The sequence below is a fragment of the Scyliorhinus canicula genome, chromosome 4 (assembly GCF_902713615.1).
Source record: "Scyliorhinus canicula chromosome 4, sScyCan1.1, whole genome shotgun sequence".
NCBI classification, from domain to species: Eukaryota; Metazoa; Chordata; class Chondrichthyes; order Carcharhiniformes; family Scyliorhinidae; genus Scyliorhinus; species Scyliorhinus canicula.
This window is the reverse complement of record NC_052149.1, coordinates 231,320,834-231,343,634: the sequence shown is the minus strand read 5'-3', so window position 1 is coordinate 231,343,634 and position 22,801 is coordinate 231,320,834. Positions and strand designations below refer to the sequence as shown.

The 22,801-nt window shown below is 50.5% G+C and overlaps 1 protein-coding gene across 4 annotated transcripts in view; it reads left to right on the top strand.

The window, feature by feature from the left end:
* Nucleotides 1–22,801, top strand: part of ndst1b (N-deacetylase/N-sulfotransferase (heparan glucosaminyl) 1b) — a 266,179-nt gene that overhangs the window by 212,671 nt on the left and 30,707 nt on the right. For all 4 annotated transcript variants that reach the window (XM_038796232.1, XM_038796233.1, XM_038796234.1 and 1 more), the window contains 5 exons: nt 1,520–1,705; nt 2,823–2,951; nt 9,494–9,676; nt 10,857–10,953; nt 20,345–20,468. In XM_038796232.1, coding sequence (XP_038652160.1) covers nt 1,520–1,705; nt 2,823–2,951; nt 9,494–9,676; nt 10,857–10,953; nt 20,345–20,468 — 719 coding nt within the window. The remainder of the gene's footprint in view (nt 1–1,519; nt 1,706–2,822; nt 2,952–9,493; nt 9,677–10,856; nt 10,954–20,344; nt 20,469–22,801) is intronic.

Sequence of the window (22,801 nt, the reverse complement as noted above, 5' to 3'; positions counted from 1 at the left end):
CAATACATGAGCAAGAGCAGCATAGATTGTCATGAATAGTGTTCTTAAAAGGAACAGATCAGTCCGAGGGAGAGTCGTCGAGGAGTCTGGTAGCTGTGGGGAAGAAGCTGTTCCTGTGTCTGGATGTGCGGCTCTTCAGACTTCTGTACCTTCTGCCTGATGGAAGGATCTGGAAGAGGGCAAAGCCTGGGTTGGAGGGGTCTCTGACAATGCTGTCTGCCTTCCTGAGGCAGCGGGAGGTGTAGACAGGATCAATGTGCGGGTGGAGGGTGTGATGCATTGGGCTGAGTTCACCACACCCTGCAGTTTCTTGCGATCTTGGGCCGAGCAGTTGCCATACCAGGCTGTGATGCAGCCGGACAGGATGCTCTCTATCGCACAACTGTAGAAGTTTGTGAGAGTCGATGCAGACATGCTGAATTTCTTATTTCCGAGAAGTTCTGAGGTTACTATAGAGACAAAAACTGATTGCAGTGGTGTTAGGTTCCAGAGTGTTGTGTGGCACCTGGTTTGAGCAGACACAGAATGTGTGTGTGTGGCAGCAAGCCAGTCTCTCTCGGAATAGGGCAATATTCTGTTCAGCAGTAAGAAGAAAATACATGTTCTTGGCTGTTTCACCAGAAGGGATAGAATCCTGAAAATGGCGTGAATGTCTCAGGCATGTTTGTGTCAGAGACCCAGACTGTGAACCAGGTGTGTTGATTGGTCAGTTCAAATTTTCCTTCCTTTTCACTGAAAGTTCCTTTACTCCTCCAAGTGGGGCAGCACGGCAGCATTGTGGATAGCGCAATTGCTTCACAGCTCCAGGGTCCCAGGTTCGATTCCCGGCTTGGGTCACTGTCTGTGCGGAGTCTGCACATCCTCCCCGTGTCTGCGTGGGTTTCCTCCGGGTGCTCCGGTTTCCCCCCACAGTCCAAAGATGTGCGGGCTAGGTGGATTGGCCGCGATAAATTGCCCTTAGTGTCCAAAATTGCCCTTAGTGTTGGGTGGGGTTACTGGGTTATGGGGATAGGGTGGAGGTGTTGACCTTGGGTAGGGTGCTCTTTCCAAGAGCCGGTGCACACTCGATGGGCCGAATGGCCTCCTTCTGCACTGTAAATTCTATAAAGTACTCCCACGATTCTGAGAACTGTATTCCTCTCACGAGCTGCTTTGTGGTCCCCGGGTTATTGCGTCTCTTATCTTAACATCTTACCGTTGCCTTCACTGGTCACATTGCTTCACAAATAACCTCACCCGCTGATAGAATTTTTAAAATATATTCTTTCAGGAAATGTGGGCGATTTCTCCGATTGCCCTTGAACTCCGAGCCATTACAGAGGGGCAGTCAGGAGTCCACCATTTTGTGTGTATCGTGTGTATAGTCGGGGGCTAAGCACACAGCCTTGCAAGGCCCTGGTATTGAGGACTATCGTGGAGGAAGTGTTGTTGTTTATCCTTACAGACTGCGGTCTGTGGATCAGGAAGTCGAGGAGTTTCAATTGGTTACAAACCAAGGGTTCTGTTTTCTCTCGCACAGGAGCATGGCATCCCCATCGACATGGGCTATGCAGTGGCACCCCACCATTCGGGTGTTTACCCAGTTCATATCCAGCTGTATGAAGCATGGAAGCAGGTCTGGGGGATGAGAGTGACCAGCACAGAGGAGTATCCGCACTTGAAGCCAGCACGATTCCGACGAGGGTTCAAGCACAATGGCATCATGGTGAGAGATCATTGAATTAAGTGTCCCAGCACGCCAATCATTCACAGTTACAAGGATCGTCTGTACCTGGATTTTACAGCCTCAATTTTAACTCCCTATTCCCTCTCCCCTCATTGAAAACTCGGAGACTGGGCAGTTAAAATGGAGACGGGGGTGGGGGGGGGGGGGGGGGGGGGCCGGACTCTCTTTAAATGTGCAGGTGGGGGTTCCCACGATGTGATTTCCATTCGGCCCATCGCATCTGCACCGGCCCTTACAAAGAGCACCCTACCTAAGCCCCACACCTCTACCCTATCCCAGTAACCCCATCCAATGGTTTTGGGCACTAAGGGGCAATTTAGCATGGCCAATCCACCTAACCTGCACATCTTTAGACTGTGGGAGGAAACCGGAGCACCCGGAGGAAACCCACACGGGGAGAAAGTGCAGATCCCACACAGATAGTCACCCAAGCCGGGAATCGAACCTGGGTCCGGAGTTGTGAAGCAACAGTGCTAACCACTGTGCTACCGTGCTGCCCGGGGCCTTGTCAGTGGGAGTAGTGGTGACCCGTCCAACAACTCAGATCAGTCAGGAGCGAGAGCCAAGGACTGAAGACACCCAGTAAAGTCACGACCATGTGCACCAGAGGGACCAGGAATTCCGGGATATGGGCAGAAAAGACTGGTGCTTCCCAGTATCTGTTAGGTGTGCGCTTTGAGAGTGGGTTGTTCAACAGCATGACCTGTGAACTTCCATCAAATGGGGGGGCTTAATCCTGGGATCTCCCTGTGTAGCTCAGAGTGCCACTGGAAGGGTCACTCACCCACTGAACCGCTGAGATGTTCTCCAATGAACCCCTAATGTGAAGCGTGATTATGTCAGTCACCAGCAGCTTCTTGTAATGAGGTTGTCAGCTCAGATCTCATTTGCATCCTCTTATTCGAGTAGAGTTTCCAGGTTTGAATCTCTTTTAACCAAGAACCCTGAAGGGATTCCTGTCAGGTGATCCCCTGGTGCTCCCCCCCCCCCTAATAAACTTAACAATATGACATTGTAACTCACTGTTCTGTAATCTGATCTAGCAATGCTGATGGAGATGGGCTGACATCTCTTTGTCTGCTTTCTCTCTGCGAAGGTTCTGCCTCGTCAGACATGTGGTCTTTTCACACATACTATATTCTACAACGAATACCCCGGCGGACCCAAAGAGTTGGATAAGATAATTAATGGCGGAGAGCTGTTCCTCACTGTCCTTCTTAACCCTGTGAGTACTTGAATGAGCATTTCCGATTTGGTCAAAGTCCAGTAATTGGTCGAATGAGGGACTAATCATGGGAGATCACCTTGATGGAGAGGCTTCTAACATCAGCAAAATGTTTGTGAAATAATACCAAAGGCTAATATATGATGTGGAGATGCCGGCGTTGGACTGGGGTGAGCAGAGTAAGAAGTCTTGCAACACCAGGTTAAAGTCCAACAGGTTTGTTTGGAATCACTAGCTTTCGGAGAGTAGCTCCTTCCTCAGGTGAATGGTGAATTTAGTTACACATTCACCTGAGGTAGGAGCTGTGTTGTCAGATTTCTTAGTATGATTTAAAAATCTGGGGCGGGATTCTCCGACCCCCCTGCTGGGTCGGAGAATCGCCGGGGGCAGCGTGAATCCCACCCCGCTGCCGGCTGCCGGACGGGGGTCGTTGGCAGCGCCCCGCCCCCAGCAATTCTCCGGGCCCAGATGGGCCGAGCGGCCGCCCATTGTTGGCCAGTCCCGCCGGCGTGGATTAGACGTGGTCCATTCCGGCGGGACCTGGCTTGGAGGGCAGTTAGTGGGGTCCTCGGCGGCGGCGGGGGGGGGGGGATCCGGTCCTGGGGGGGCCACGTGGCCTGGCCCGCGATCAGGGCCCACCGATCTGCGGGCGGGCCTGTGCCGTGGGGGCACACTTTCCCCCCGTGCCGGCCTCTGTGAAGCTCCGCGATGGCCAGCGCGGAGAAAAAACCCCCTGCGGATGCGCAGGAAACACGGCAGCGGGTCTATGCATGCGCCAACTCACGCTGGCCAGCGGAGGCCTTTTGGCACCGGTTGGCATGGCGCCAACCCCTCCAGCGCCAGCCTAGGCCACGGAAGTGCGGAGGATTCCTCAAGTTCCAGGTGACCTGGTGCCGGAGTGGTTAACGCCGCTCTTTGGCGCCGGACCGCCGACTCCGGGAGAATCCCGGCCCCCTGGTGTTAGTGAAAGTGAACATGACGCTGTTGGATCATTGTTTAAAAAAACCCTGACAAATGCTCTTTAAGTGAAGGAAACCAAACATCCTTACCCACGTTGGGCTAAGACATGACTCTGCGTCAACATGCTTCACTTTGGACCATCCTCTGAACAGGCAGTTATGTTATTATTGAACGTCCCTGCGTCACCCTTTGCTACGATCACAGTCAGTGTTCATACTGGACAAGTCAGATACCAGGGTGAAACCTGGCTTGGTAGATCCTAACTTTTTTCTAGAACCCATGGAGGAAAGTTACTGAACAAGTTCACAGGAATCTGCTGATGAACCTTCAACACAAAGAATAAAATATTTATCCAGCAAGAAAATATCATGTGATTGCCCAGCATCCTCTTAAATAAATCCATATTGTCCACCTCGATTGCTCATTGTATCCCTTAGTTCCACATTCTCACCACTCTCTGGGTAAAGGAGCTTTTCCAAAATTTGTTACTGACTGTCAGTGGGCACCACAGGGACTGGAGTTCTTCATCAGTATGGGAAATAACATTCTGATTTAATTATGTAAGTTTCCTGTAGGACGGCACGGCTGCGCAGTGATTAGCACTGATGCCTCAAGGCGCCAAGGACCCGAGTTCAATTCTGGCCCCGGGTCACTGTCCATGTGGAGTTGAAATGAAAATGAATGAATGAAATGAAAATTGCTTACTGTCCTGAGTAGGCTTCAATGAAGTTAGTGTGAAAAGCCCCTAGTCGCCACATTCCGGCGCCTGTTCGGGGAGGCTGGTACGGGAATCGAACCGTGCTGCTGGCCTGCCTTGGTCTGCTTTGAAAACCAGCGATTTAGCCCAGTGTGCTAAAGGAGTTTGCACATTCTCCCTGTGTGTGCATGGGTCTCAGCCCCCACAACCCAAAGATTGGTTTGGTGAATTGTCAAGCTAAATTACCCCTTAATTGGAAAAAAAGAATTGGGAACTCTAAAATTTTTTAAAAGTAAGTTTCCTGCAATTGTTTGTCCCTTGAAGGGGCAACTGTAATAAAAGAACAATCACTTGAACTGGATTTGGTGATTGATTTATTTTTGCTTCCCCATGTTAGTTTTCTTTAAACCTTTGTTGTTTAGTTACAGTGCCCCTTTAAGGGGTGGTCCATTAGTTACTGCTTGCTGAAAAATAGTATTAAAAAAAAAGACTTTCCCCTTGAGGGGTTTGTTCATTTATTTAATCATTTATTTCGGATGTGTTGTTTCAAAAGAGACACTTGAGAGGAGTTGCTCACTAGTTAATTTGATAAACGGCTTATTGTATGTCGAAACGGTGTAAAGAAAGGCTTCTGGGAGACTGGTGTTACTGGGTAGAGGACTGACACATGAAGTGCTGCGTTCTGTGAATAAACCACCTCTTAATTTGGGTAGAGCTTTCATATCTCACCTTCTGGCTTGGGATCCAGCTACGATCTCTGCAGTTTAACTGGAGCGGCGTGTGCCTCCATTTACAATTAAAAAGCAAGCTTAGAAGTGTTGAGGATTCACACCTTAGCCCTGTACAGATGGGTAGGCAGGGTGCACAGGGAGATCGAACAGTGGGAGGAACTGGAGAGATTCCCACTTTATTCCAGGCATGGGAAGGTCGAGTCAGCAGTCGGTGATTCACATGCTATTCCGACTGCCGGCTGGGAGAGTTGCATTGAGGGCTAAATACGAAGTTTTGACAGACGGTGATTCACACTTCAGTTGAACCGCAGATGGGGAGACAAACGGGGAGTTCTAATTGTTGTTGTTCCCAACAAGCAGCCGTGGTTGCAGCTACAGATGGAGCAAGTGTAAAGAGGGAGATAATTGCGGTGCTTGAACAGGAGGACGCTCACAGTTATGTGCCAGGTACAGCTTTGAGGGGGGGGGGGGGGGGGGGGGGGGGGGGGGTGGGCAGAGCGAGGTCTAATTGCAGTTCTCCAAGAGGCACCGAGAATCATACCTTATTCCAGAGACAATGTGGCTGCATTCTTAATCATCTAAGATTATCTTGGCAAGGGGTGAAGTACGTTCCTCCAAACATTGTCTTAAACAAAGGTAATGGGCTGGGTGCTAAAGCATCCAGGGAAAGTGGGAGGAAGTGGAGGGCCTGTTGCAGGGAAAGTAGAGGGCAAACGTCCCACTCCAGAGGCCCATTGAGCCCCTGAAGCGGCCGCTTAAAAGCCCCCTCCTGCATTTTACCAGAGCCGGGTATGCCCACTGATGCGTGACGAGTCCACCTGGTGAATGGGGGTGATGGGTATGGGTGCCCTCCCATTGGGACCCTCTTTGACCGGGACCCCAGACAGCAATGACTGCCCACGTGGCAATGGCACCACCAGCCCTCGCCAATCTCCCCCCCAACCTCCATCCCATCCTCTCCTCTCCAGGGCCCATCTGTCTGCTCCCGACGCCCTTGGTCTCCACTTCCCTGGTTTGTAAGAGCACCGTCTTTCCATAGCGTCCTCCTCCACCACCTGCAGCTCCATCAGTGGCCACCACTCCCGGTGGCACTGCTGAGCTGTCAGCCCGCTGATTGGCCAGAGGCTTTGGGGGTGGGAGTGGACATCCATAATAGGGACGGCAGCCCCAATGGCAACCAATCAGCTGCCACCTCTGTAAAGCGCAGTTCTGACAGCTGAGGAAGGGGCACCTCTTCCCCCGCTTGTTATTGGGACCCCCGCCAGCCTATGTGTGTGATTGTTAACTCCCCCAGTGTTGGGGGACACTGGGGAGTGTGAAGAGAGGCTGGTTAGGCTGGGGTTGTTTTCCTTAGAGCAGAGAAAGCAGAGGGAGGACTTGATCGAGGTGTAGAAAATTACGAGAAGCCTGGATAGGGGAGATAGGAAGGAACGTTTCCCCTTAGTAGAGGGATCAATAACCAGGGGGCTTGGATTTAAGGTAAGGGGCAAGAGATTTAGAGGGGATTTAAGGAAAAGCTTTTACACCCAGAGGGTGATGGGAATCTGGACCGGGATTCTCCCCTACCCTGCGGGGCAGGGGGTCTGTGTGGGACGGAGTGGCGTGAACCACTCTGGCGTCAGGCCTACCCAAAGGTGCGGAATTCTACCCACCTTTAGGGGCTAGGCCCTCGCCGGAGTGGCTCCTGCTCCGCCGGCCGGCGCAAACGACCTTTGGCGCCCCAACAGCCGGGGCCGACAGGCCTTCGCCGGCCGGCGGAAGTCTGCGGATGCGCCAGTGCGTCAGCGGCTGCTGACGTCATACCGGCGCATGCGCAGCGGAGGGGGTCTCTTCTGCCTCCACCATGGTGAAGGCCGTGGCGGCGGCGGAAGAAAAAGAGTGCCCCCACGGCACAGGCCCGCCCGCCGATCGGTGGGCCCCGATCGCGGGCTAGGCCACCGTGGGGGCCCCCCCCGGGGCCAGATCGCCCCGCGCCCCCCCCAGGACCGCGGCGCCCTCCCACGCCGCCAATCCCACCGGCACCAGACGTGCTTTGATTCCCGCCAGCGGGAAAGGCCTGTCAGCGGCGGGACTTGGGCCCATCGCGGACCGGAGAATCGCCGCGGGGTCGCGCCGAGCGATTCCCGATTCCCGGGTGGCGGAGATTTCGGGCCACGGCAGGGGCAGGATTGGTGCTGCCCCCCCCCCCCCCCCCCCCCCCCCGGGCAATTCCGTCCCTGGAACTCACTGCCTGATAGTGTGGTAGGGGCGGGAATCCTCACAACATCAAAGAAGTTTTTAGATGAGCGTTTGAAACGCCCGAGCGCACAAGGCTACGGACCAAGTGCTGGAAAATAGGATGAGAATAGATAGGTGCTTGATGGCCGGCACAGACACGATGGGCTGAGTGGCCTCTTTTGGTGCTGTAAAACGGCTGTGACTGAGATTGTTGCCAATCAGAACAGAGAATATTAAGGGGTGATTTGGTATGTACGTGTAAAATTCAAGAAGGAATGGGACACAGATTGAGGCCATTTGCTTCTAGTGATTAATGGGTTAGGGGCTTTGGTATAAGAATATCAGAATAAATGTAGGAGGAGATTTAGGACAGAATAAGGTGAACCTTTTAATACACAGTTGTGAGGCTATGGAATTCACCATCGTATGAATTAGTAACCCACCATGGTGACTCACTGGACAGTGAGAGAATGAGTGAAGTAGAGGCCATGGGCTTAATGTTACAGAGAGGCAGAAAGTCCTTCACTGGAGCCAAAAGTGGGAGGTGGCCCAGTTTAAACACATGGTGGGACCCGGGGGAGGCATATTGCCAACAGCAACCATGGATAGCAACTATGGAAATGACTATCCTATCAAGTGGAGATGCCGGTGTTGGACTTTTTACTGAGTCCCATGAAGGACAGCGACCTCCCACCTCAGGCCTCCCCTACCCACCCACATACAACCCCCCCCCCCCCCCCCCCCCCCCCCCCCCGCCCCCACCCCGCGCAACAAAGAGCTGCTGTCCAATCAGGGGGCCGCAAGCTCAGTGGTGTCCACTACTGGGGCTACAGATGGAGGATGAGGGCACCCCAATGGCGATGATCCCTCAAAGAGGGGACGAGAGGGGCCAGGGGATGCCAGCGTGCCAGGCAGGTAGATCTTGGTGATCGTGGGTGGTGAAGAAAGGTTGTGAGGAACCAGTGATGCCACTGCAGGGCATATCGTGGTTATGGAGTGGCCATATTGGACAATAGCCTGGCAAGGTACTGCTGACACGCTCCGCTGTGTTTCATGTTGGGAAGAGATTTTAGACTGAAAGATTATTGGATGCAAGTTAACGGTCACATGCTCGCCTTTTGCTCAATCTCATGTCGTCAGCCGATTGAATCCATCTCTTCTCATCGCCCGGGGAATGTGTCAATAGTTGAGAGCGTTCTGCGACTTTTCTCCCTCCAGCTGTCGATTGAAGCTTGTTCTGATTTGAAATTCACATCCCTCTGTCCCCGAGTGGGGTGGTGCTCTCAGTCCAACCCCTCACAAGGTGGGTAGTGTTACAGAAGCTGAACCCGGGACCCCTGGTACAGGGGGAGGGGAAAAGCCGGGAGCTCCACATTCCTGGTGCTCCATCTGTCAGACTTGGAGGGTGACATAAAACTACAACGTCCTCTTGTTTCAGTTGTGGCTCAAAGCAGTTACCTGCTCCTCAACAAAAGTTAATGGAGCTTAGTTTTTACTTAAGTTCTGCCTTTTCTTGTCATTTAATGGGTTAACTTTACCATGTAACGGGTTAACGAGAGGCCATGTGGCACGGTGGGCCACGACCCCACCTCTGGACCAAAATCTCCGGGTTCAAGCCCAACGTCAGGACTTGTTGCCCTTGGCAGGAATTTTCATAACACGGTTCAATGATCCGATAAGCAGCTCAGGAATCCTTCCCCCATTTTCCCCACTAATCGCCAGAGGGTAAAAAAAAACAGCGTGGGTGTGAAGGTTCGCTGAAGAAAATGGGTTAACTTTACCACCTAATGGGCTAACTCATTTTGAGAGATGTACATTGGTCTGGGATACCTAAGGTTAGATTTGCAGCCCTGGTCAGGGACATGAGCAGGGACGGGGTTGGCGAATGAAAGTGGCCCGGCCGCTCTACTGATCACCTCCTTTTCTGCATCTTTCAGATCAGCATCTTTATGACGCACCTGTCAAACTACGGGAACGACCGCCTGGGACTGTACACCTTTAAGAATCTGATCAGTTTTGTGCAGTGCTGGACAAACCTGAAACTCCAGACGCTCCCCCCTGTCCAACTTGCTCAGAAATACTTCCAGCTCTTTCCTGGGGAGAAGGACCCCCTCTGGCAGGTGGGTAAATGCTGCACTCAGATGGTGCGCAGCACCTCAGTGTTGTGTGGGAGTGAGGGAAATATTTTAATTTTGCAGACAAGCTACAGTTCGCTGGGGCAGATTGTTGCCAACTCTTGTTTTACCCTCCTGCGTTTCTCTCCTCCACTGAAGGCTTCCGGTCCACTGCAATTCCACAGGCACCTTGTTCAATCACTCTTCTCCCCTTTCTCTAAGGTCGGCAACCCTCCAGGATCGGCCTGGACTCTCCGGGAATTGAAGATCAATCTCCAGGACACCGCTGTGTGCGTACCCGGAGATAAATCACCGGGGCGTTGAAAAAGATGTTTTTTTTTAAATTTCCTTTGAACTTTTCTCTTTAACAAATATTAAAATGTTGAAAATGGGGGGAAAGGGCTGTTCGTCTGACAGTCAAACATCATCATAGAATCTACAGTGCAGAAGGAGGCCATTCGGCCCATTGTGTGCGCGCCGGCCCCCGGAAAGAGCACCCCACTCAATCATCCAATTGGATAATGAGTACTTGCTTTCCAATTGGTGCAGGAAAGTGTGCATCAAAAGGATGGAGTGCTGGATGGTCGGGCAAATCATGTGATGAAACCTCCAGGAATATAGTTAATCACAGTTGGCAACTCTACCTATCTCGGTAACCACCTACAACCCTAGGAGGAATGGTGATTTAGCCCAGTTTCACATCCCTGTGTCGCATTTACAGTACCTGTCTTGCTGAGTGGCACATTATATGATTTCTGTGCCCTCATTAGAGAATGTCACTTTCAATACTGCTTAAACTCACAACCCTGTTCAAGTGTTGAAGGCAGGATGGGGTCAGTTACACTCCGTTCACTGCACTGCGGGGGAGCGACAGAGGGATACTGCACTCCGGCACCCCTTTACTGGATTCTGCAATTCCACTCCCCTCCCTCCAACCTCTGGCCTCTCGCCCACTCCCCTCTCTCCAGCTGCTGACCCCCTCCCACATCCTATCGCTGATGCGATGCAGGGAATACAGTCAGTCTGCATCAAATTCAAATTTATCTGGTGAGCCTCTGTGGGCACCACCCTTTCCACCCTTTTCTTTTGGGGAGAGTTGGGGGGGGGGGGGGGGGGGGTCGCGGCCAGCAAGCAGTGTGGTCACATTGCACGCATGGATAATAACGTTATGTCTGCTCCTTCTCAGGATCCTTGCGAAGATAGGAGACACAAAGATATCTGGTCAAAAGAAAAAACATGTGACCGACTTCCGAAACTACTTATTATTGGACCTCAAAAGTCAGGTGATGGTTTAAACACTAAGCTGCAAGATTTTTAAAGATAATAGCCGCTCTCTTTCTCTGTCATGTGAAGGTTTATAATTCTTGAGTGTCGCTGAAAAAAAGGGACATGTTTTGTCTTGCACTCAACCGGACAGACACAAGAATACCAAATTTCAAAGGATGCAACAATTTATATTGAAAGCATGCTGATTGGTGTAGGATCTCTTATTTCATCGTCCAATGAGAGTCGATAGTCCGGTTGATTGGAGGTGTCAAAAATACAACTTTATTGCTAATTATTCACTTGAATACACTTGAATAAGAACTGAATCAAAACTTAGAAACAAAATATCAAACAATACATACAAGGATCAAACACATGGTTAAAAATCATTAAACATAAAAACATAAAGAAATCACTTTGAACACAATCAGACGGATAGATGATTCAAGAATTCAGGTAGGCAGGAATTCAGGAAGGAAACCTTGACCACAAGGTCTTACCTTTAAGGGAATCATTATCGATGGTCTAATCCAGGGGTGGGCAAACTTTTCCGTGCAAGGGCCACATTCAGAAATTCACAATTCACAAAGGGCCGCATAGTATATTAAGTAAAATAATTACTTCACCCGGTTATGATTCTGGGCGCCTCATATAGAACATAGAACAGTACAGCACAGAACAGGCCCTTCGGCCCTCGACGTTGTGCCGAGCAATGATCACCCTACTCAAGTCAACGTATCCACCCTATACCAGTAAGTAACCCAACAGCCATTAACCTTAAAAAAAAAATTAAAAAAAAAAAAAAAAATTTTTTTTTAAAATTTTTTTTTTTTTTTTTAATGACTTGGTGGGCCGCAGAAATACCTTTGGCGGGCCGCATGCGGCCCGCGGGCCGTAGTTTGCCCACCCCTGGTCTAATCCCTCATTTGCTCTCATTGGTTTCCAATTCTCAGCTGAGACCTCCTGATTTGTTCAAATAGATGTCTGTTACTTAGAGGGTGATTGGCCATTACGTAAGATTTACTGATGTCCATCAAAGTTAATTCAGTGTCTACATGCGCTACCTCATGAGAATAGGTTTCTCACGCCACTGCTGGCCGTAGGCCTTGCTGCAACTAATTGGTTGGTACATTGTTATTGCTAAATGCTCTGAAATACAATAGTCTATTCATTATATAAAACATTCATTGAAACAATGTCTGAATTTCTACAGACAAGACCCTAAAGTTCAATAGTTGATTCATTATCTGAAACGAAGACTATCTTTTCACAGACATGGTATTTTGAATAATTCCACTCTTTAGCTGTGCACTCAATCAGTACATAAAAACATCAATGAATCAATAAATCAATAATCTATAATTGGCTATTATAATTCTCCTTACAACACAGATCTATTCAGGACCATGAGGGGACAAACCTGGTTACTGGAAGGCACAGGGCACCCAATAATCCTGAGTACCCATGCTCAGTCTTTGTTCTTGCGCATCCCCCTGCGTGCCCGCCCGCTTCAGTATTGCTTGGCGAGACATTGCCGTTGTTTCAAGATACACATCAACCCCTCCTCCCCCCATCCCGGTAGCATGGTGGTTAGCATAAATGATTCACAGCTCCAGGGTCCCAGGTTCGATTCCCGGCTGGGTCACTGTCTGTGTGGAGTCTGCACGTCCTCCCCGTGTGTGCGTGGGTTTCCTCCGGGTGCTCCGGTTTCCTCCCACAGTCCAAAGATGTGCGGGTTAGGTGGATTGGCCATGCTAAATTGCCCGTAGTGTCCTAAAAAGTAAGGTTGGGGGGGGGGGGGGGGGGGGGGGGGGGTTGTTGTTGGATTACGGGTATAGGGTGGATACGTGGGTTTGAGTAGGGTGATCATTGCTCGGCACAACATCGAGGGCCGAAGGGCCTGTTCTGTGCTGTACTGTTCTATGTTCTATCTACGCTGTTGCCCCAGTGCGGTTTGCACATTCTCCCCGCGTCTGCGTGGGTCTCACCCCCACAACCCAAAGGTGTCCAGGGTAGATGAATTGGCCACGCTAAATTGCCCCTCAATGAAAAAAACAATTTAAAAAGATGATTAAAAATGGCAAAAAGGTATGCCTAAATGCTTTGTATCTTAATGCACGAAGCATTCAGAATAGGGTAGGCCATCTGACAGTGCAAACCAGGGAACAGGATATCTTGGATCTGGTAATGGGTAACAAGGCAGGTAATTACAATGAAATTAATTAGCTAAAGTGGACTGGGAGGAAAGATTAAAAGCAGTGGCAGACATTTACCATGGTAATTCATCACTCTCAGCAAAAATATATCCCAGTAAGAAGGAAAGATTCCAAGAGAGGAATAACCCAACTATGGTTAGCCAAGGAAGTTAAGGAGAATATTAAGTTGAAAGAAAAAAGAATATAAGGAGGCAAAGGTCAACGAGAGCCCCAAAGGCTGGGATAAATTCAGAATCCAGAAAAGGAGGACGATCAAGATAATAGAGAGAAAATAAACTGAGGGCAAACCAGTGTGGAATATAAAAACTGACAATAAAAGCTTCTTTAAATACATCAAAAGGAAGAGAGAGGTCAAAGTGAACATAGGCCCTTTAGAAAATGAATCTGGGGAGATAGTTCTGGGGAACAAGGAAATGGTGAGGTGTTAAACAGATATTTTGCATCAGTCTTTACGATGGATTATAGTTCGAACATCCCATTAATACTCAAGAATATGGGGAGGAATTAAATGCCATCACCATCATGAGAGAAGTAGTATTAGATAAACTAATGGGGCTAAATGCAGATAAGTCCCCTGGCCCGGATGGCTTTCATCCTAGAATCCTAAAATAAGTAGTTACAGAGATGGTGGATGCGTTGATTATAGTTTTCCAAAAACCCTTGGATTCTGGAGAATCATAGAATCCCTACAGCACAGAAGGAGACCATTTGGCCCATCAGGTCTGCACTGACCCACCAAAAGAGCACTGCACACAGGCCCAGCACCCCGACCTATTCCCGTAACCCCATCTAACTTGCAAATCCCTGGACTCAAAGGGGATATTTAGCATGGCCAATCCACCTAACCCGCAAATCTTTGGACTGTGGGAGGAAACCGGAGCACCCGGAGGAAACCCACGCAGACACGGGGAGGAAGTGCAAACTCCACACAGTCACCCGAGGCCGGAATTGATCCCGGGTTCTTGGTGCTGTGAGGCAGCAGTGGTAACCACTGTGCTACCATGGCGGTATTGGCCCTTATTTCAAGGGGGTTGAAGTATGAGAGTCGGGAAGATTTGGTGCAGATCTATAAGGCCTTGGTGAGACCACATCTGGAGTACCGAGAGGAGTTTTAATCCCCTTATTTAAGAGATTATTTGATTGGAGGGGGTTCAGAGAAGCTTCACCAGCATGGTCCCTGGTATGGAGGGATTGTTTTATAAGCAAAGGCTAAACAGGTTGGGACTCTACTCATTGGAACTTAGAAAATGAGAGGTGATCTGATTGAAACCGATAGGATTCCGAAGGGGTTTGACAGGGTAAATTCTGAGAGGATGTTTCCCCTCATTGGAGAGTCTAGGACCAGAGAGCAGAGACTCCGAATAAAGGGGAGCCAATTTAACACTGAGATGAGGAGGAATGTTTTCTCTCAGAGGGTGGTGAGTCTTTGGAACATCTTGCCACCGAGAGCTGTGGGGGCTGAGTCCTTGTGCATATTTAAGGCTGAGACAGATAGATTCTCTTTTTTTTTAGATTTAGAGTACCCAATTAATTTTTTCCAGTTAAGGGGGAATTTAGCGTGACCAATCCACCTACCCTGCACATCTTTGGTTTGTGGGGGCGAAACCCATGCAAACACGGGGAGAATGTGCAAACTCCACACGGACAGTGACCCAGAGCCGGGATCGAACCTGGGACCTCGGCGTCGAGGGGCAGCAGGGCTAACCCACTGCGCCACCGTGCTGCCCTGATTTATCTTGATCAGGAAGGGAATCGAGGGTTACGGGGAAAGAGCAGGATTTGAGGAATGTTGGATCGGCCAGTGATCCTATTGAATGGCGGAGCCGGCCTGAGGGGCCGAATGGCCTATTCCGGTTCCTATTTCACCGTGTGGGGGTGCAGTCGGGGTGGGATTGGAATTGGGTGGGTGGGGAATGAAGTTGTGGGGGGGGGGGGGGGTCGGAGAGAGCAGTCGAGTGAGTGACAGAGGGGGTTGAAGTGGGGTGGATGTGTAGTCACTAGCAGAACTCCTTTCCATCCTTGGTGAGTGGAGGTATAGTTGGTCGGTGCCGTAGGAGGGGATGTTGGGGATGGGGAGGGCAGTCAGGGGGAAGGGATTTTAGTCAGGAGGGGGTGTAGTTGGGGGGGTTCAGGAGGACAGTTGAGTGGGTGGGGGTCACTCAGGTGGATGGGGATGGAATGGAGGGTTGGGTGCATCGTTGGGGTGATGGGATTTGAGGGTTTAGCCAAGGGTTGTAGGGGGGTTGCTGGGGTCTGCAGTTCAGGAGTGTGGAGGACATTCGGGGGCTCAGGCTATAGTTGAGGCAGAAGGGAGGGCCATTGGGGGAGTGGCCATGTGGTCGGTCGATGCCACAGTGGGTCAGGGAATTTGGTGGGCAGTCAGTAGGATACCTGGGGGGTATCGTGAGGGGTTGGCGTGTGAAGATGTACTTTGGGGTATGGGTGCGGTTGGGAGTGCCATGAGGGTTTAGGGTATCAGATGGGTGGGGGGGAGGGAACTTTAGCTGGGGGCATCCTGTGGTGGGCAGGAAGTGGGGAGGAATCCCGTGGGGGTGGGCAACATATTGGGGTGGGTCACTGCTACAGTTACCCAAAGTTAGAAGTGAACTGTCTGTGTGGAGTTTGCTCATTCTACTCACGTCTGCGTGGGTTTCCCCCGGGTGCTTCGGTTTCCTCCCACAGCCCAAAGCTTTGCAAGTTAGCTGGATTGGTTATGGTGGGTGTGCAGGGTAATGGGGATAGGACGGGGGAGTGTACCTCGATAGAATGTTCTTTCGAAGGGCCGATGCAGACTCGGTGGACCGAACGGCCTCCTCCTGCTCAGCAGGGATTCTATGATATAAATTCTAACATTTTCTGGGTCACTATTGCTGAAACACAGTCCGAAGTAACCAAATTTTGCAATTTAAGTCACATTATCAGGTGGTGCCAAGTGTAGGGCAATTGCTCGTGGGAACTTTGAAATTCCTGGGAAATGGCCGTGCAATCCTTAGCTGGGAATTCCGGGAAGGGCAGGTGGCAGTGGGGGGGGGGTGGGGGGAAGGTTCCCCAGCGCTCCCCGGGGGCATCTCCAGGCACGCCCTGCAGCTCAGAGATTCACAGACGTTACGGTGCCAATGAGTGACATTGCCCATGTCGTGCCGACTTGACCTGCTTCACTGCACACCCTCGGCACCCAGCTCAAGATGGAGCTCAGAATTACAAATCCCAACGACGAGCGAACCATTCGAAACCAGCTCCGCCGCACGGGTCATGCCGATTGTGTGCCTGACCCCAAACGCGATGGAACTGCTCCACTCAGAACTCAACCTCGGCAGAAGATTCCCAGGAGAACAGCAGAAACATAGCAATGTCCTCAAGAGGTTAATCCCAGAGCTGAAGGGGTTGGATTACAAGGAGAGGTTGAGTAGACTGGGACTGTACTCGTTGGAATTTAGAAGGATGAGGGGGGATCTTATAGAAACATATAAAATTATGAAGGGAATAGATAGGATAGATGCGGGCAGGTTGTTTCCACTGGTGGGTGAAAGCAGAACTAAGGGGCATAGCCTCAAAATAAGGGGAAGTAGATTTAGGACTGAGTTTAGGAGGAACTTCTTCACCCAAAGGGTTGTGAATCTATGGAATTCCCTGCCCAGTGAATCAGTTGAGGTTTTTAAGATAAAGATAGGTAGTTTTTTGAAGAATAAAGGGATTAAGGGTTATGGTGTTCGGGCCGGAAAGTGGAGCTGAGTCCACAAAAGATCAGCCATGACCTTAATGAATGGCGGAGCAGGCTCGAGGGGCCAGACGGCCGACTCCTGCTCCTCGTTCTTATGTTCTTATTAAGAGCATCCTGGAAACGGTCAAATATCCCCCACCAACTCGTGGGTTGATCCTGGCTTCTGACCGACTAAAATGGGAAAGGCTCATTCAGGAAAGGACCAAGCAGGGATGGCATGTGGCGCAGTGGTTAGCACTGGGACTGTGGCGCTGAGGACCCGGGTTCGAATCCCAGCCCTGGGTCACTGTCCGTGCGGAGTTTGCACTTTCTCCCCGTGTCTGCGTGGGTTTCACCCCCACAACCCAAAGGTGTGCAGGTTAGGTGGATTGGCCACGCTAAATTGCCCCTAATATTGGGAAAAAAATAATTGGGTACTCTAAAATTTTTTTAAAAGAGAAGGGGCCAAGCACATCGAAGGACTTGGTTGGGAATGTGCAACCTCCGAACAACCCACCGACTTAACCCTTCAAACACCACCTGCCCCACATGTGGCAAATCAACCATCTCAGAACCCACTGAGGTGGAAGCCAGTCACACTCAATCCCGGGGGACTGCCTGAGAGAGAAGAGACCGATCCCAGTCCAACAAGGACAGCACGGTAGCACAGTGGTTTGCACTATAGCTTCACAGCACCAGGGTCCCTGGTTCGATTCCTGCTTGGCTCACTGTCTGTGCGGGGTCTGCACGTTCCACCCGTTTCCTCCGGGTGCTCCGGTTTCCTCCCACAGTCCAAAGATGTGCAGGTTAGGTGGATTGGCCGTGCTAAATTGCCCTTAGGTTAGATGGGGTTACAGGGTTGTGGGGATAGTGTGGAGGTGTGGGCTTAGGTAAGGTGCCGGTGCAGACTCGATGGGCCGAATGGCCTCCTTCTGCACTGTAAATTCCATGATATTCTATGATTGGTGAGTGTGAATGAACAGAAACATCAAATGTTTCCCCCCCACAGTGAGAGTTGCTGCTCTAGACTGAGATTGGACAGTGAGTGTGGAAGTACCATGGAATATATATCAAGAGACCAATGCGTGCGGACCTTCCACCAGTGATTGCTTGATAGTGACCAGCAAGGAAACTCTCGATGTGGTTAAACGCTTCTCCCCTACCTCGTGGCCGCCCCAGCCAAGTTGTGTCAACTCAGCAGGAACTGGGAATCAAACTGTTGTACTTTGAGCCTTTACCCAGATTATTGGGGAATCTTATCCTCTTTCTTCAGTAGTTGTTGCTCTTTGCCACTAGCCAATAATTGGGGTGTTTCCCTCTTGGAGTTTGACTTGGCTAAAATACGACAGTGCAGAATCGAGCCTTGGGGATAGCCGCCAGCAGCTGGATTTCCCGACCAGGATCTGTGCATTTATTAACAAAAGTTAAAACTGGGCCTTACCGCTCCGGAAATGTGTATTCCTCCCTTTCCCAGCTGTTTGTGGAATTCCAGCCTCGACAGTTACTGGAATTAACAAGTCACAAAATTACATCTCCTCAGCCTGTGATTTTCTTTTATCTTTTAATTTGAATGAATGGGAATTTGCGAATTGGGGAGGGCTCCATCGCCCAGTCCGCACACCCTGTACGTAATTAAGAATGTCGCAAGTGGAAATACCTTCCCGTCAATGACGGGAAACGTGCAACATGTCCCCCGGCTTCACAGCTTAGATTCATTCCTGAGCAGAAGTGCAGGTTTAGAGAGGTGGCCAGGCTGAGGTGAGTGTTAATGAGGCTTTTGGAGGGAGTGAGTGAATACAAGTGTGGGACCAAGGTGGTCAAAGATAATAATAATAATAATCACTTATTGTCACAAGTCGGCTTCAATGAAGTTACTGTGAAAAGGCCCTAGTCACCACATTCCGGCACCTGTTCGGGGAGGCCGGTACAGGAATTGAACCCGCGCTGCTGGCCTTGTTCTGCATTGCAAGCTAGCTATTTAGTCCACTGTGCTAAACAAGCCCCTTAAAGGCTACAAATCACAGTGGAGTCGGTTGGGGGGGGGGGGGGGGCATAGGGAGCAGGGGAAGGGGATGGGTTACATGACAGACCAGTATTGGAGGAACAGAAGGTGTAATCCGGGCTGGGGAATTTGCACAGTTAAGACAGAGTAAGGCTGGACAGGGATTTAGCTAATCCCACTGGTATCATAGCGATGCGCAGTGGCTTCAATGGGAATTCTCTTTGACAGGGGCGGAAGCAGAGAATTCCACCGCCTGGGAACACGCAGCTGGGAGGCGGGAGAATCCCGCCCGTAATATCTCATCACCAGCAGAACTCCTTTTCATTTTCCCTGACCTCATAGTCTACCTGTTGCCGGCCAGGCTGCGAGACTGGCTGGCGGGCTGCTGACAGAGGCACCATCCCATCTCTGTTGGGATGTCAGGTAGAGGTGGGCATCTCATTTCTAAGCCCCTCTGCTCTCTGCCCTCCAGTTCCTGGGGGTTAGAACTGCTACCCCAACCCCCACTCTGTAACGGCAAAGTACAATTCTGAAAACAGCTTATTGTGAAAATGCCGAAGCGTAAACGGTCAGAGCTGTCAGTCCACCCTTTACCTTCTGCCCCGGGGGAGCTCCTTCTAAGTCGGAGCCACCTGCTAAGGAAGAGTAGCTGAGGTGTTTACTGATGCCCTCCTCATGGATTAGCCCTGAGGACCATCTTCTCCAATGTGGGCCTTAACCTAGAGCAGGGAAGGGCAGCACGGTGGCACAGTGATTAGCACTGCTGCCTCACAGCACCGAGGTCCCAGTTCGATCCCGACTCTGGGTCACTGTCCATGTGGAGTTTGCACATTCTCCCTGTGTTTGCGTGGGTTTCGCCCCCACAACCCAAACATGTGCAAGGGCGGGTGGATTGGCCGCGCTAAATTGCCCCTTAATTTGAAAAAAAATGAATTGGGCACCCTAAATTTATTTAAAGAAAGGGAAATAAACCTAGAGCACGGCGAGGTAACATCCGTTGGACAGAAAATGGCCACTCTCTGAATACCCCAGTGTTCAGGACCAGCGATCCGATCTCCACTTCAACCCCACCCCATTAACTCTGCTGGCTCGAGACCAATGGCCTGCGCCCTTCAAACCTGCAACGTGAGCAAAAAAAACAGGGAACGCGTTTGCTGGAAGTTTGAAAAGAAAAACAAATTCAGGAAACACACAGGAGGTCAGGGAGAGGGCAGAGGCTGTGGTGTCTGCTCTTCAGGCAGAGTTACACAGAGAGCTCGCATTTTACTGAGAGTGTGTATACGTGGGTGGCGATTCATTGGCCTTCGCTCCGAGTATTTTGCTTGGCTGTAATAAAAGTGGCTGAGGAGACGTGGGAACCGTGCTTTGAATTACAACCACCCCCATTTAGTTACACGTTTGCATAAAGCTGCACCGTAATGCAACTGTAGGTAAAAGCAATCTCTCTCTCTCTCTCTCTCGTTCTCTCTCTCCCCACACCCCCTCTCCAGGTACCACAGCTCTTTACCTTTTCCTCACTATGCACCCGGACGTCACCAGCAACTCTCCAAACCCAGACAGCTTTGAGGAGTTGCAGTTCTTTAACGGGCCGAACTACCACAAGGGCATTGACTGGTAAGGAACCGACCATCTAGGCAACCGGCACTGTGCCCTTGCCTACCGCAGGAGAGTGGCTTGTACTCCCCTCCGCAGTCAACGCTGGGACGGGAAGTATAACCTTGTCTTCAGTTTAAAAAAACTTGACAAGGCTCCGGACCGAGTGCTGGAAAATGGGATTAGGATAGATAGGTGCTTGGTGGCTAGTACAGACACGATGGGCCGAAGGACCTCTATGTGTGCTGGAAAGCTCTGTGACTTCTCGAGTTGAGCATGACTGGATGTGTATTTTGGAATGCTTTCCTGGAATGCAAGCCGAGCTAAAGGGGGAAAAAAAATCCAGAAGCATTTCCTCACATTAAGAATGGTTGAGAATCTGTAGAGAATACAAATCTAGAAGGCCATAGATGTTCAAAAGGGAGAAACACACCAACCTGTTAAATAAGGGGATTAAGGGCAGCACGGTGGCACAGTGGTTAGCATTGTTGCCTATGGCGCTGAGGACCCGGGTTCGAATCCCGGCCCTGGGGTCACTGTCCGTGTGGAGTTTGCACATTCCCCCGTGTCTGCGTGGGTTTCGCCCCCACAATCCAAAAGATGTGCAGGATAGGTGGATTGGCCATGCTAAACTGCCCCTTAATTGGAAAAAATAATTGGGTAATCTAAATTTATTTTTAAAAAAATTAAGGGGATTAAGGAAAATATAAGAAAGGGCAGATAAAGAATTACGGCAATGGCTATCAAAGTGGCTGAATGAGCTCCAAAGACTACATGGACCTTTCCTGTTCCAGTGCAGTGAGCTCTGGACCAGGCTGCCAACCCTCTTTGACGAACAACTGCACGGTGTATTGGGTGGGCCTGCTGGACACCATTGTGTTGCACTGGGGCAGCACGGTGGCGCAGTGGGTTAGCCCTGCTGCCTCAGGGCGCCGAGGTCCCAGTTTCGATCCCGCCTCTGGGTCACTGTCCGTGTGGAGTTTGCACATTCTCCCCGTGTTTGCGTGGCTTTCACCCCCACAACCCAAAGATGTGCTGGCTAGGTGGATTGGCCACGCTAAATTGCCCCTTGATTGGAAAAAATGAATTGGGTACTCTAAATTAAGAAGAAACTATTGTGTTGCACTGACCAAAAGGGACCTGAAGGTGTCCAGATCGCTGAATCAATCAATATGGAGACAACGTTGTTGATGTTCTGTCGTTCTTGTCCTCATCACCCCCGCCCACTCGAAACATCAATGGCAGAGCATTCAGTTCTCGCCTTCTGGTGGAGCTCAATGCAAACCTCCCCAATTTTCGAAAGAAAACTCATTGCTCTGAGCAATTTCATCCGATCTAATTAATTCCTTCCAGCTCTGTGTCCCACCTTAATTGTGAAACAGTTTGGGATGTTTCTATGCACTGCATTGCTGCAAATTATTAATCGTGTGAGCCTACCCCAGATTTTTATTTGTTTGCTATTGGGATATGTGCCCCGCTTGGCCATCCCTAAATGCCTTTGTGAAGGTGGTGGTGAGCTGCCTTCTTGAACCGCTGCAGTTCCTGTGGTGTAGGTGCGCCCACAGTGCTGTTAGGGAGGGAGTTCCAGGATTTTGCCCCAGCGACAGTGAAGGAACGGCCGATATATTTCCAAACCAGGGTGGTGAGTGAGTTGGAAGGGAACCTCCAGGTGGTGGGATTCCCATGTCTCTGCTGCCCTTGTCCTTCTAGATGATAATGAAATGAAATGAAAATTGCTTATTGTCACGAGTAGGCTTCAGTGAAGTTACTGTGAAAAGCCCCTAGTCGCCACATTCCGGCGCCTGTTCGGGGAGGCTGGTACGGGAATCGAACCGTGCTGCTGGCCTGCTTGGTCTGCTTTGAAAGCCAACGATTTAGCCCAGTGTGCTAAACCAGCCCCTAGATGGCAGTGGTCGTGGGTTTGGAAGGTATAGTCGAAGACGCCTTGGTGAGGTGTGTCATGATATGCACTCATGCACATAATGAGATACAGACAGGCAGTGATAGACACCCCAGTACAGCCAATCAACACACAGGACAGAACACAGCCAATCACCAGGCAGAACACTAGAGGGGGTTTCCCACTATAAAACACACGAGGCATCAGCACTTTGCCTCTTTCCACTGGTGACAACTGTAGTGACAGTCAGGGTGTATATATTAGTTAGCACCTTCTACACATGCTCAGGGCTAGTCTGGGTCCAGTTAGTTGTAGTTAGCACACTTAGATTAGTAGAGTGTCAACCCACAGCAAGCTGTGTGCACTGCTCCAAAGCTGTCCACCATCTACAAAGCACACGTCAGGAGTGTAATGGAATACCCTCCACTTGCCTGGGTGAGTGCAGCTCCAACAA